At 34.0% G+C, this 13,637-nt stretch overlaps 1 protein-coding gene across 1 annotated transcript in view; it reads right to left on the bottom strand.

Moving 5' to 3' along the window:
- The window catches only part of LOC123703935, a 73,807-nt gene that overhangs the window by 27,348 nt on the left and 32,822 nt on the right, over window positions 1-13,637 (bottom strand). Inside the window, exons 18-30 of the mRNA XM_045652145.1 lie at window positions 13,050-13,207; window positions 12,239-12,377; window positions 11,342-11,466; window positions 10,113-10,243; window positions 8,097-8,238; window positions 7,123-7,209; window positions 5,537-6,178; window positions 4,717-4,782; window positions 4,170-4,214; window positions 3,712-3,729; window positions 2,707-2,876; window positions 1,666-1,814; window positions 420-536 (exon numbers count right to left, since the gene is read on the bottom strand). Of these exons, the coding sequence (XP_045508101.1) occupies window positions 420-536; window positions 1,666-1,814; window positions 2,707-2,876; window positions 3,712-3,729; window positions 4,170-4,214; window positions 4,717-4,782; window positions 5,537-6,178; window positions 7,123-7,209; window positions 8,097-8,238; window positions 10,113-10,243; window positions 11,342-11,466; window positions 12,239-12,377; window positions 13,050-13,207 (1,989 nt within the window). The remainder of the gene's footprint in view (window positions 1-419; window positions 537-1,665; window positions 1,815-2,706; window positions 2,877-3,711; window positions 3,730-4,169; window positions 4,215-4,716; window positions 4,783-5,536; window positions 6,179-7,122; window positions 7,210-8,096; window positions 8,239-10,112; window positions 10,244-11,341; window positions 11,467-12,238; window positions 12,378-13,049; window positions 13,208-13,637) is intronic.

The raw sequence follows: 13,637 nt of genomic DNA, 5'->3' as shown, positions 1-13,637 counted from the left end.
GTTTAAAATGAAGGCCTACATAATTTATACGCATAGTCATGTAAAGTTTACTTTGAGACCAAAGTCATGATTATCGGCTCCTTAGCCTTTACTAAGTAAAGTATAGTTTCTGGAAAGTAAAGATGAGCTTGACACGACTAAGAAATATATTTTTGGTTTAAAGTAGATCTTTCCATCAAAGTAAAGTTAAAGTGCGATCTATGAATCTCGGCCTTAGAGCCGATTTTTCAATCCTTGGTTAAAATTTATCCGTCCAATAAAGTATTACACAAACATATTAAAATGTCACCTGTAAACTGTCAAATACGGACAATTAGAATATATTTTTGAAATGGTAGTTTAATACGTTATTCGATGAATAAGTTTTAACCAAGGATTGAAAAATCAGCCCTAAATAAAAAAAATAAAAAAACACAAACCAATAGCAAGTACAAGCAGCTTGGTGAGTACAGAGACCAGTTCATCTTCCGCATCATGGTTGTAATCTGGTATTAGACCTTGTTGCAACGTGTCCAGGGTTGGCAGGGACTCCATGTCTGAAAATAATAAAAATAATATTTATGCATTGAGATATACATATGGAGACGACACCGCCTACATCACTTATGTTCCGCTCAACATACGCCATATGGCTTAACTGCACGCTCATTTTTTATTTGTTTTAAAGTGAAACGCATCAAATATGCCTTCGTGTGTGTTACGATATTGCACAAATAATACAAATAATACGGAAAAGTGCAAATGAATAACTTTCATCGGTAAGTACCTAACTAGATAATAATTTTTAAAACTTAGTTAGAGCAAAAAAATGGCGCACAGATTTTGTTCATGGTGTCTTCTCCGTACGTAGTAATATTATCTCAATGTATTATGGAAGTTTTTTATTGTGCTGGATTAATAATTTAATTATCTATATCATTTCCTATAACAGAGATAATCAATTTTTTACGTGGATGAATTTAGGTGGTTAATTCAGTATTTTAAGATTTTTCAAAGATGGATGCAAATATTGCAATACTAGCTTTCCGCCTGCGGCTTCGCCCGCGTTTTCAAAGAAAAACCCGCATAGTTCCCGTTCCCGTGGGATTTCCGGGATAAAACCTATCCTATGTGTTAATCCAAGTTAGCCTCTATATGTGTGCTAAATTTCATTGTAATCGGTTCAGTAGTATTTGCGTGAAAGAGTAACAAACACACACACACATCCTCACAAACTTTCGCATTTATAATATTAGTAGGGAGAACTACAATGGCCATTACAGTTTTATGGCGATGAAATAATAATAACTAAGTTCTCTTGCAACTAATGTCATAGATTATTGATCATATTTAATATTAATTTTTTCAATGTACAGAATTGACCCTTCTACAGATTTATTATATGTATAGATTAACATGAAAATACCAAAAATTCTTACCAAAGCCCAACTGCCTAAGTTAATGTACTAAATCTGTTTTCCCCACGAAAACTTACTCTACATCAAAATATAATAACTAGCTTTTCGCCCGCGTAGTCAAAGGAAGAAAATAAGAAAAACTATGTGTTAATCCAAGTTAGGTATGTGTGTGCCAAATTTCATGAAAATCACTTCAGCAATTTGTGCATGAACAACAGACATAGAAACTTTATAATATCGCATTCATAATATTAGTAGGATATCTTACCAAAGCCCAATGCCTGTCCAAAGTTATTCAAGAATTCATATGTTTGCAATAGATCAGCGAAAGCTTGTCCTGCTAATCTTAGTCCGGGGATTCGATCCAATTTGGGTAATGGCTTGTGATCCGATAGCGAGGAGTCTTCTTGCGGCCTTCTGTGGAAATACAAATATGCTAGTGTTAATAACGATTAGATAGCCCAAGTATTATCATAGCATTACAAGTGATAACTGCGTTAAAAACAACCGACTTCAAACTTGCACTCGCAACATTTACAAATACATACATACAAAAATGCTCATAAAATAAAAACTACTGGGCCTATCAGAATAAATTTTTATGGGACCAATTCGACACCATCCCGCATCGAACAAAAAAAGAATCACGTAAATCGGTTCAGAAACCTCAGAGTAATCGGTGTACATATATAAAAAAACATACCGGCCGCTGTGTGCCGAGCACACGTATCAGAAGTGAAACTTCTATAATAAAGATACCAAAATCGTCACCTTTCACTGCAAAAATGTTTAAGTTTAGGGAGCCTACATTAATGAATATATGGAAGACTAGCTTTCCGCCCGCAGCTTCGCCCGCGTTTTCAAAGAAAAATCCGCATAGTTCCCGTTCCCGAGATATTTCCGGGATAAAACCTATCCTAGGTGTTAATCCAAGATGCTAAATTTCATTGTAATCGGTTCAGTAGTATTTGCGTGAAATAGTAACAAACACACGCATACACATCCTCACAAACTTTCGCATTTATAATATTAGTAGGATAGGATTAGTAGGATGAATATCCAAGGACAGTTCTTTGACATTATGATGCAATATATACAATTTTTACATATTATATACATATTTTTACAAATACATAGTAAAATTAAAATGTGATATTGACTAATTTTAAAAAGCAACTACGGAGTTTCTTGCCGGTTCTTCTCCATAGATACTGCTTTCCGGATCAGTGGTAAACGATCATACGTCAAAACGAGGGATAAAAACAAGTATCTTAGTGTACTTAATTTAACTAACACTTATTTAACTAACCTCAATTCAGCCAGTAATTCCATCTCCTTTCTCCTCTGCTGCAGCTTCTTCTCTTTCACCAGCAATCTATCCAGAAGGTTCTGGTGTTTCCTCCTCTCTCTCTCCTCCCATCTCCTCCTGGAGTCCAATTGTCTGATGAAGGTGGTGTGCTGCCGTCTTCTTTCTCTTTCCTGGAGATAGTTTAGGGTTTAATTTTCAAGGAGTTATACATTTTTGCATGAGTAAGAAATAAATTTTATTCATGAATATATGTATTTTGATTTGAGAAGATTTTGCTATTGAATTTTCTGAGATTTATTCATTTATTCATAAATCTCAGAAAATTCAATAGCAAAATCTTCTCAAGAGATGCTTCGTCTTCGTTCAATGGATTGTTGTAAGTTGGAATGAGACGAAAACAATTTAATTGTAAGCTCTATATAAAATGATATTAAAAACTTTATTTTTTGGAAAATTTATACAGAACTAGCTTTCCACCCGCGGCATCGCCCGCGCAGTCAAAGAAAAACCCGCATAGTTCCCATTCCCGTGGGATTTCCGGGATAAAACCTTACCTATGTCCTTTGTCAGGGTATCAAAATATCTCTATACCAAATTTCATGCAAATTGGTTCAGTAGTTAAGGCGTGATTGAGTAACAGACAGACAGACAGAGTTACTTTCGCATTTATAATATTAGTATGGATGTTTTAGAGTGTAATATTTAAATTTCCAATGTAGCTATTTTTGCAAAATATGGCAGTTTCTAGGTAATCAGAAAGCAAAAGCCATCATAACTTTTATCTTTGTTCAAATGTACAGTCCTGAATGTTATATTTTATTATTGCTTATAGGATAATCAAAATAATCATAAAAAAGTAACAAAAAACCGCAAATAAAATACCATACACAAAGCACAAAGCACTCACATACATTAAGAAAACACCAAACACCGAATTATTCTAAAAAAAAGCCAATCCCATACATAATATATTATTTTGTTAGTATATTGCTAATAATGAATTACCTCAGTTATATACTTTTGCTGTATCGATCGGCGTCAACAGCGATTGAAACAAACATACAAATTATTTACTAAAAAACACACACATTCTAAATTAACACGCTTCAAACTTGAACCTTATTTTTATGGAGATAAAGTTGAAAATCAAATAATTATGATTTAATTCTTAAAATTTGACGACTTGTAATTACCATATTGAAAATGTATTTTAATCTCTTTCTCTTTTACGATAAAGAAGTTTTTTCTTGCGTATCAAGTTGGCTTAATTGTCAATTATTTAACAAAAAAAACTGTAAAGTGCCTTCTAGTATTTTACTACATTTATATACATTATCGTGAAAAACTTTTCTAATTTCCTACAAGTTTGATCAATATTATTTCCGAACTATTTTTTTTTTTGTATTATGTTAACCACACACACACAAATTAGCACAAACACATATAAAGATATACATCCTCACCTGTTCTTTAAGAAGCATAGCCTGCTGTCTCCTTATTTCTCTCTCCTAAAACAAAATGGCCTACTTTACTACATTTATCTTTAAAAGCTACATAATCGATTTTTCGCAATCGAATAAAGACCTTATAGGAATAACAATAAGATAGTATTTTCTCTATCAATTTAAGTGCATTCAGGACATTTTGTGTCTTAAAAAAAAGCTTATAAAACTTTGTAAGAGTGAATTTAAAGCTTTTTAGCAAAACATACAATTTCAAAATAATATTTGTTGCTAGGTAAATCTCAAACTATATCTCGACGTTAGCTTATATATTACTTATGTCAATAATAATTTGGAAAAAGGATAACAATTGAAATAATTATATTTTTTCATGCGTTTGTTATCTTATATTACAGTTTAAAAAAGATATATACAAGTCACAACAATATCTTCCAATCTGTCTCAAAAACGATCGATTTTGACTACTTTTCCAACAATAACTACCATTTTATATATTTCCTAAGATTCCGCCATCTTTTTATAGAAGTAACGATCCCTAGCTAGTTACCTGCTGCCGTTTCGCCTGCTCTTCGACCCGTATTTTCTCGGCGTCCTCTTGCTTTCGCCTCTTAGCCTTTACGTAACATCGAAAGCGAGCAAATTATAAAAAACAGCGCACATGAAACAATGAAAATAAAACAAAATATTGTGAAAATTGCAAGCGAAGCGGGGGTACAAGCTTGTCTAATGTGTTGTGGGTAAGACTACAAAAAATTCTAGAATTTACTATGATCGTCATTTTTTCGTCAGATAAACTATATTTTTTGTCACTTTTTTTATATATAATTGGTAAATTAAATGCCTTATTAATAAAAGTTTAATGTTTCCATAAATTAAATATAGCAAGGAAATCGTAGTTTTTTATTACTTATCATGCTACAGAATAAGTGTGTTAAAAATATGCATTTTTAAGTTATCATTTAGTGCGTTCTCTTTGTGCGGGCGGTAAAATTCACAAATATAATTTATTAACGATTTTAGGAAACAAGACTGTATTTTTAATCATTTAAGTCCATTTTTGCGTGTTATATCAAAACCAACATCATTGCATTATGCAGAATTCAACTTCATTAACTGTATATAAGTGTCAGATTCCTTTAAACATTAGTAAAGTGCATTTGACTCATTATATAATTACCAAGTTATTCAAGTGCAAGTAAATAAAAAGCGTGCATATAAATGATTAGTGGAGTAAATCCCTAGAATATCAAGTTATCCGCATGTTAGACATGAATCATAGACAATCACCGAGATTAGACCATAGACAAGAATCCATAAACCATAGACCGTGTTAGTTGAAACTGTTAGTTTATCTCAATTCGACGTACCGGACTAGCGTCCCTTGCGAACGGCTGGACGGAAATCGATAAGGCTCCATCTTTGCCGACGCTGAATATTTTTGTATCTTTTTTATTGTCTATGTTTTCATCGTCTCCGCTCAAGTCGATAACATCTTTAGGGACAGGTTTCAACATGAGATTTTGGGACATGAACTCATTTTTCGCGTCCAAGTATTTTTGTTCTATACTTTTCGGGTCGTCGACCTTTTTGTCGTTCTGCAATTTGGACCAATCACAGCCATTTATGAATTCAGATATCCGCGAATACGAATCAATCAGTTTTTCTAGATTATTCTCTTTTTCTGGCGGTTTATGAAGACTGCGCTTTTCCGCCGTTTTTGTTAACGAGAAATCAAAGTATTTATCGCTTCTCTTCGGCAGATCGAAAGCTGCTTTCTCAGCGAAATCTTTCATTTTATCCAACGCGTTATATTCTTCCGTATCCGCCTTCCACATTCCCTGCTCATAATTCAGGCTTTTGATTGGCGAATCTTTGCCACTAACCGGGATAAGGGACAGACTGATCTGTGGCATAGTTCTATCTCGCTTGCTCATTACTTCTGGAAGTTTCCATTCGTCTTTTATTGGCAACGCCTCTATCGTCAACTGCGTTCTATTTTTGTTGATATGCTGTTTCAAATCGACGGGTTAATATTGCTATCTGGTGGATTATCAATTGGATCGTTTGACAACATTGTCAGTTTTAGGTGTTAGATAGATACAGCCCAATATTACATAAATACATGTATACTATACATACACACACATGAGGCTATTTGACTACGTATATATTATACACAAATTAACGGACAAAATAAATACTTAACCAACCTTTTTTGTTAATTTTGAATTATAAAAATATTGTTTTTAATGTTATAATATAGTAGTCATTAATTTGGCTTTGTTTTTCACATATTTAGAAAACTTAAACGGAAAAAAATTGTCCTTTTTTCCCTTAAATATACGTTTTTAGTTCTAAATATTTAAAAAGTAGTCAAACAGCCTATTTTAGAAGCTAGACCAGATAACCGACTACAACAATACAAAATATCTCTCTACGAATGTGAGCACAATGTTGCCAAGCATCAAATTGATAATAAAAACAAACACAAGCACATTTATTTGAACATAGATACAAAACCTACGCCTCTATATTATAGCACTTAAATTTGATTCTTATTGCATTGAATTAGAGGTGATTATTGTTTGACGTTTTTATATAACAAGAATTTTAATATTTTTACTATTTTATGTTTGAAATAAATAACTAAATAGAGAAATTTTTAAACTATATTTACTCTAGAAGTAACAATATATAATTTATTCACAAATTGAATTCATATTTTGTATGATAATACCCTGTTATATACACAATTTGTTTCATTATTTTTTAGATATTTTTCCCAATATAAAATAACTTCCCAAACACATACTTTATCAGTTATCACTATCAAAACATAAAAAACTACAAACAATAAAAAAACCCAGTGCAATAACATAGAGACAAGTCTACGATACAACCTACACAGATAAAAAATAACTAAGAAACATATAAATAAATAAAAATAACTGACCTCTAACAATTGTTGACTCCGTACTTCCTTTTCACGCTTAACTAGTTCCGCTTTTTCCGATCTCTCTATTTCACGGACGAGACGCGCCTGAAATTAAAAATTAAATAGTTGGTTGTTTTTATAATTAAAATTAAAAATAAAAGTAAATAATTGTGTACTTTATTAGAAAATCTTACTAATATTATAAATGCGAATGTTTGTGAGGATGTGTGTTTGTTACTCTTTCACGCAAATACTACTGAACCGATTACAATGAAATTTAGCACACATATAGAGGGTAACTTGGTTTAATACATAGGATAAGTTTTATCCCGAAAATCCCACGGAAACGGGAATTATGTGGGTTTTTCTTTGAAAACGCGGGCGAAGCCGCGGGCTTTAGCTTTCCTAGTCTAATCTATAAAACGTACTTCCATCAAGAGCTAACAATAAAAAGTATATTTGCTTATAATTTGGAAATTTTAGTTTTGGTTAAAAACTTATTTTAATGCTATTTCTACGATCAATTCAAAAGATGGTAGATGACGAGATATTGTTCGTAGAAGAAGAGAACACATAAAAATTATAAATAACGTACACTTCTGTATATTCTTAGTACATTTTTCCCATATTAACAAAAATTATTGAAACGTTTGTTAGTAGCGTAATTTATATACACGCTAGTTGCTTTTCTAGAAAGATGTCATTTAAAAAATATGCCACTTCTAGCCTCTTATTCCGGCCGCAGAAATCACATTGAAATTTTTTTTTGAAGTTTAACTTCTATTGGCGAGTTGAGAGCAAAATTTCAATGTCGCTTCATGGCAATACCGTCACGTCACGAGTAAGGCGACGATTTTTGGTTTCTTGTCAAAGATTCACTTCTGACACATTTGCTCAGCACGCACGCTTTTTTATTTTAAAATCGAAACAAGGACAAACAGACAAACTTTTTAGCTTATTACAATTTACAATATACTATATTATATAATCACCTGATCTCTACTCCTATGAGAAGCATCTCTTCTCGCATCTCTAGCGGCCTGTTGTCGTCTTGCTAATTCAATCCGTCTCTCTAATGGCGGCGGTGTTGAACGGGGACCTGCTAATGCTGCTAATGCTCGGGCTTCTTCGAGCCTGGAATGAGGAAATTATAAATATAATGAGTATACAATCCATATTAATATTATAAATGCGAAAGTAACTCTGTCTGTCTGTCTGTTACTCAATCACGCCTTAACTACTGAACCAATTTGCATGAAATGTGGTATAGAGATATTTTGATACCCGAGAAAGGACATAGGCTACTTTTTACCCCGGGAAATAGGATAGGTTTTCTCCCGGAAATCCCAAGGGAACGGGAACTATTCGGGTTTTTCTTTGACTGCGCGGGCGAAGCTGCGGGTGGAAAGCTAGTAGTTTATAATACACATTTTTAGGTGTCACATATTCAAATTCAAAAATAAACTTGTAATCAGAATGAAAATTCTAATACACCAATCGTTTAAACCGTGTTAAAAAGTACCTGGCCAATCACAAAAAACAAGTGATAACTGCGTTAAAAACAACCGACTTCAAACTCGCACTTTGAACATTTACAAATACAGACAAAAATGCTCATAAAATAAAAACTACTGGGCCTATCCGAATAAAAATTTTATGGGACCAATTCGACACCATCCCGCATCGAACAAAAAAAGAATCACGTAAATCGGTTCAGAAACCTCGGAGTAATCGGTATACATACATAAAAAAAACATGCCGGCCGAATTGATAACCTCGTCCTTTTTTTTGAAGTCGGTTAAAAATATCCGATCATATAGAAAATTCCTCTTGGTTTTTCTATATGACCAGGTTTTGAAGAATTGACCACTTAGAAAATTCCTTAAAACCTGGTCATATAGAAACAAACTTAGAAAAAATTGTTTTGCAATTTTTTGCCCTGGCCACATAGAAAAATACTCTGTCCACATACATAGAACAGCAAACATCCCACATTAAAGGAACAGCGTTTTTTTTTTCGTTATTCTTTTTTAGAGGACAGCGAGCCAGCCAGTAAGGAATTACTACACTTTTTTACAGACTTTTTTTTCTCTACGGCCCAGCCAATTTTTTTTTCTACGTGGCTAAAGTTTTTATATCTGTTATTACCAAGGTTATTACCATTGAGATAATAGTACTACGTATGGAGGAGACACCACGAACAAAATCTGTGCGCTATTTTTTTGCTCTAACTAAGTTTTAAAAATTATTATCTAGTTAGGTACTTACCGATGAAAGTTATTCCTTTGCACTTTTCCGTATTATTTGTGCAATATCGTAACACACACGAAGGCATAATTGATGTGTTTCACTTTAAAACAAATAAAAAATGAGCGTGCAGTTACGCCATATGGAGTATGTTGAGCGGAACATAAGTGATGTAGGCGGTGTCGTCTCCATATGTATATCTCAATCTCAATGGTTATTACCTATGATATATAAAAAAGCTAGATACGTTACCCGCTCTCTATTTTGGCAAGAAAAAACTCAGCTAAGTGCCCGAGTTTCACTTAGTCACGCACCATTCAGCGTCGTGGCTGGACGTTCTTTTTGTATTTTAATCGGCAGTTGTTATTACGAAGTACATGAGTGAGACATGTATTATGTCTCGTGCGTGAGAGTGAAAGAGAGAACAACTGTATTGGTGATAATGCGTTAGTAGGTATGTATTAATTACGCTGTTTTTTAGTGCTATGATGTTGGCGTATGCCGCGTCTACTAGTATAATATAGGTCATTAGTTATTACACTTTTTCTCTACTTGTTTTATTAAAAAAAAGCCACATACCGTTTAGCGATATCACTTTCCCCGAACAGCACGTGGTCGCCCAGCAGTGTGCGGGCACTGAACGTGAAGTTGTCCGTCAGAGTGGGGAGCGTGAGGTTTTTTCGTTACGGAATTTCTGGATACGGTCCCCGCGCTCAAGGTCCGCGATAGAAGCTATTCAATAGCTTAATAAAGCCACAAACCGTTTAGCAATATCATTTTCCCCGAACAGTATGGGTTCGCCGTCCCCCTGCGCGTACTCGCCCAGCAGTGTGCGCGCGCTGAACGTGAAGTTGTCCGCAGATAGCGCGGGGTACGGGTTCGACTCCAGGAACTGGGAAATGTAAACATTAATATAATCCTACTAATATTATAAATGCGAAAGTTTGTATGGATGTTTGTTACTCTTTCACGTAAAAACTACTGAACCGATTACAATGAAATTTAGCACACATATAGAGGTTAACTTGGATTAACACATAGGATAGTTTTTATCCCGGAAATCCCACGGGAACGGGAACTATGCGGGTTTTCCTTTGCAAACGCGGGCGAAGCCGCGGGCGGAAATCTAGTAAAACATAAATTGGACTTGAGGAACTAGATATGTAAATCTTAATATTATATATATAATGTCACAATGTTTGTCCTGGACTCCTAAACCACTTAACCGATTATAATAAAATTCGCACACCATGTGCAGTTCGATCCAACTTGAGAGATAGGATAGTTTAAATCTCAAATCGTTTTAGAGAAAGCGGGCGAAGCCGCGGGCGGTAAGCTAGTCGTATTATAAACTATTGAGTCATAATCACGCTCAAAAATAATTCATAAAGTTAACTATACGAAGACTAGTGAACATTAAACACTCTTTAAAATTTGCTAGCTTTCCGCCTGCGGCTTTGCCCGTTTTGTCTAAAACCTAATAAATTACACGCTAAAACCATCGTCGAGAATCACTCTATCTATTAAAAACCGCATCAAAATCGAAGTGATACTATTTTATAAGGATATTTGTATCTCCATCTAGACACGCGGCAGCGTGTCAAGCCGAGTTATTGTATCTTCGTCTCTCTTAAACTGTTCAAAAAATTTCAATTAATATAATTTATATAAAAACTACTCTTTGTACATCTATTTTTAACGTTCAAATTCAATCCATACTAATATTATAAATGCGAAAGTAACTCTGTCTGTCTGTTACTCAATCACGCCTAAACTACTGAACCAATTTTCATGAAATTTGGTATGGAGATATTTTGATACCCGAGAAAGGACATAGGCCACTTTTTATCCCGGGAAAATGACGCAATCCCGAAAATCCCACGGGAACGGGAACTAAAGCGGGTTTTTCTTTGACTGCGCGGGCGAAGCCGCGGGCGGAAACCTAGTATTTTTATAATTTAATTAATAAATTAATACACAAAAAACTCACGTTCTGCAACTCCTGCGCAGATTTGATTTGCACATTCGAATGCGGTTCTGGCGGTGTGTAGCTCACGTCGCCTTTGATGTTACAGTTCCGAGATAGACCCTTTATTACTGTTAATCGTTTCCAACCTGAGAATAATATAATTTATTAAAATACAATTTAAAAAAAACCTACCTACATAGGTAGGTAACACATATTTATGTACAAAAAAATTAACAAAAATAACGCCAATCCACCTGAAATAGGTCTTAAAAAGCCCTACCTAGGTAGATTTCTTAAAAAATACACATTTTCATACAAAAAAAAGAGTGAGTGTACTTATGTACACGCGTTAGAAGTTATACTTCTTTGCCGTATGGAAAAAATACTAGAATATACAACTTGAACATAGTTATCAATTGTCATACCACCTAGAACTAACTTCATGCTGTTAAATTTAGGTGTCGGTGTGCGCGCGCATCGTAAAAATTCACTCTCATCATTTGTCTCCATCGCGCTAAAAGAAGTCTTCAAAAATGTAATAAAATCCTACCCAAAGCTAGAGGCAATCGCAGCAAAGCGTCCAACTTCCTGCCACCATCACTCGCGTCGGAATCAGACGGGTTGCTGTCTGACTGTTGGCACTCTGAGTCAGTGCTACCACCCTCACCTCGTTTATTTTGATACCTTTTCTAATAGTACCTAGCTTAAATACTCACTTATATCAGTGAAATAACGCCAAAACTACCCAAAATAGGTCGTAAAACCCCCTACTTACCTAGTACCCTAAAAAACATTACTATAAAAAAAATACACTAAAACCACCCAAAATAGGTAGTAAAAGCTAAATTAGGTAGTAAAACCTACCCAATACACTAAAAAAATAAGAACAAAATACATTTATATACAAAATAAACCTACCTAAAGCTAGAGGCAATCGCAGCAAAGCGTCCAACTTCCTGCCACCATCACTCGCGTCAGAATCAGACGGGTTGCTGTCTGACTGTTGGCACTCTGAGTCAGTGCTACCACCCTCACCGACGAGCACTCGGAGTTTTTCCTATAAATGTTAATTTTCGTTGTTAAACTTATTCATGCTTTGGTGATGAAAAAAAAGCTAATTTAGTAACAAAAGTTTGAATTTAAGTTATAACAGTATTGTATTATTGATTTAAAAGAAAATAAGTCAATTGAAAAACTATAAAATATATACTTGATACTGTTGTATTATAAATTATGTTAAAATTTAACAATGAATATAAAAATTAAATTTTATGATTAAATTTCATACATAACAAATCTGCTTGAAAAATTGTTTACTATAAATATTTATTTTATCTAAAAATAGTTACATATTGATGACACATTATGTTTCTACACTAATCTAAAAAAAAAACTGCTTAATCCTAAACTACGATCATCACAAAATTAAAAAGTTAAAAACAAACTTTATGAAATAACTCAACAAGTATTCATCTAAAATGTGTAAATATCTGTTTTTCATACCCTGTATAATGTTATTGTTCTATGATTGTGTCTTTTAGAACAAATGCTTACTTTATTTATTTTATAAAAATAAAGAAAGAAACAAAACATTTATTCTTCTATAATTCTGAAACAAATTTGCCGAAATTAAACTGAATTAAATTTGCCGAACATATAAATTATTTATCGAACTTAAGGAAAACATATTGATCCTTGTAGAGGGCTATAACAATAACTTTTTACATACCAAATCCGTCTCCCCCAGCAATTGATGCGCCAACGCGGGGCGAAGCCCTAGAGCCCTGCTCTGCGCTAATAACGAAGCCACTGTATTTTTCTTAGGCTTGCTGACCCCTCTGCCCAAGTTACGTGGTCTACCTTCCCGGGTGGGCCAGGGTGGGACGGCTGAAAAAATTATTATATATTAGTTGCAATAAATCTGTATTAATATTATGAAGCAGAAGAATTCGTTTGTTTGTTGAACGAAACAAACATGTTTGAACAGGTTAATCTCAGAAATTACTTGTCCGATTTGAAAACTTATTTTGGTGTTAGATAGCCGATTTATCGAGGTAGGCTCAGTTAATATCCACTTACATATAAGTTCGTTCAAAATTCACAAATTCTTTTACTATAATATTTAGTTAATTATTTTATTTATGACTCACTAGCTGTGCCGCGCGGTTTCACCCGCATTACTCCGCTCCTGTTGGTCTTAGCATGATGATATATAGCCTATATTACTCGTGGATAATGTAGCTTTCGAATGGTGAAAGAATTTTAAAAATCGGTCCAGTAGTTTATGAGCCTATTCATTACAAACAAACAAACAAAG

This window comes from Colias croceus, chromosome 28 (genome assembly GCF_905220415.1).
Source record: "Colias croceus chromosome 28, ilColCroc2.1".
NCBI lineage: Eukaryota > Metazoa > Arthropoda > Insecta > Lepidoptera > Pieridae > Colias > Colias croceus.
This window is presented reverse-complemented; position numbering and strand designations above follow the sequence as displayed.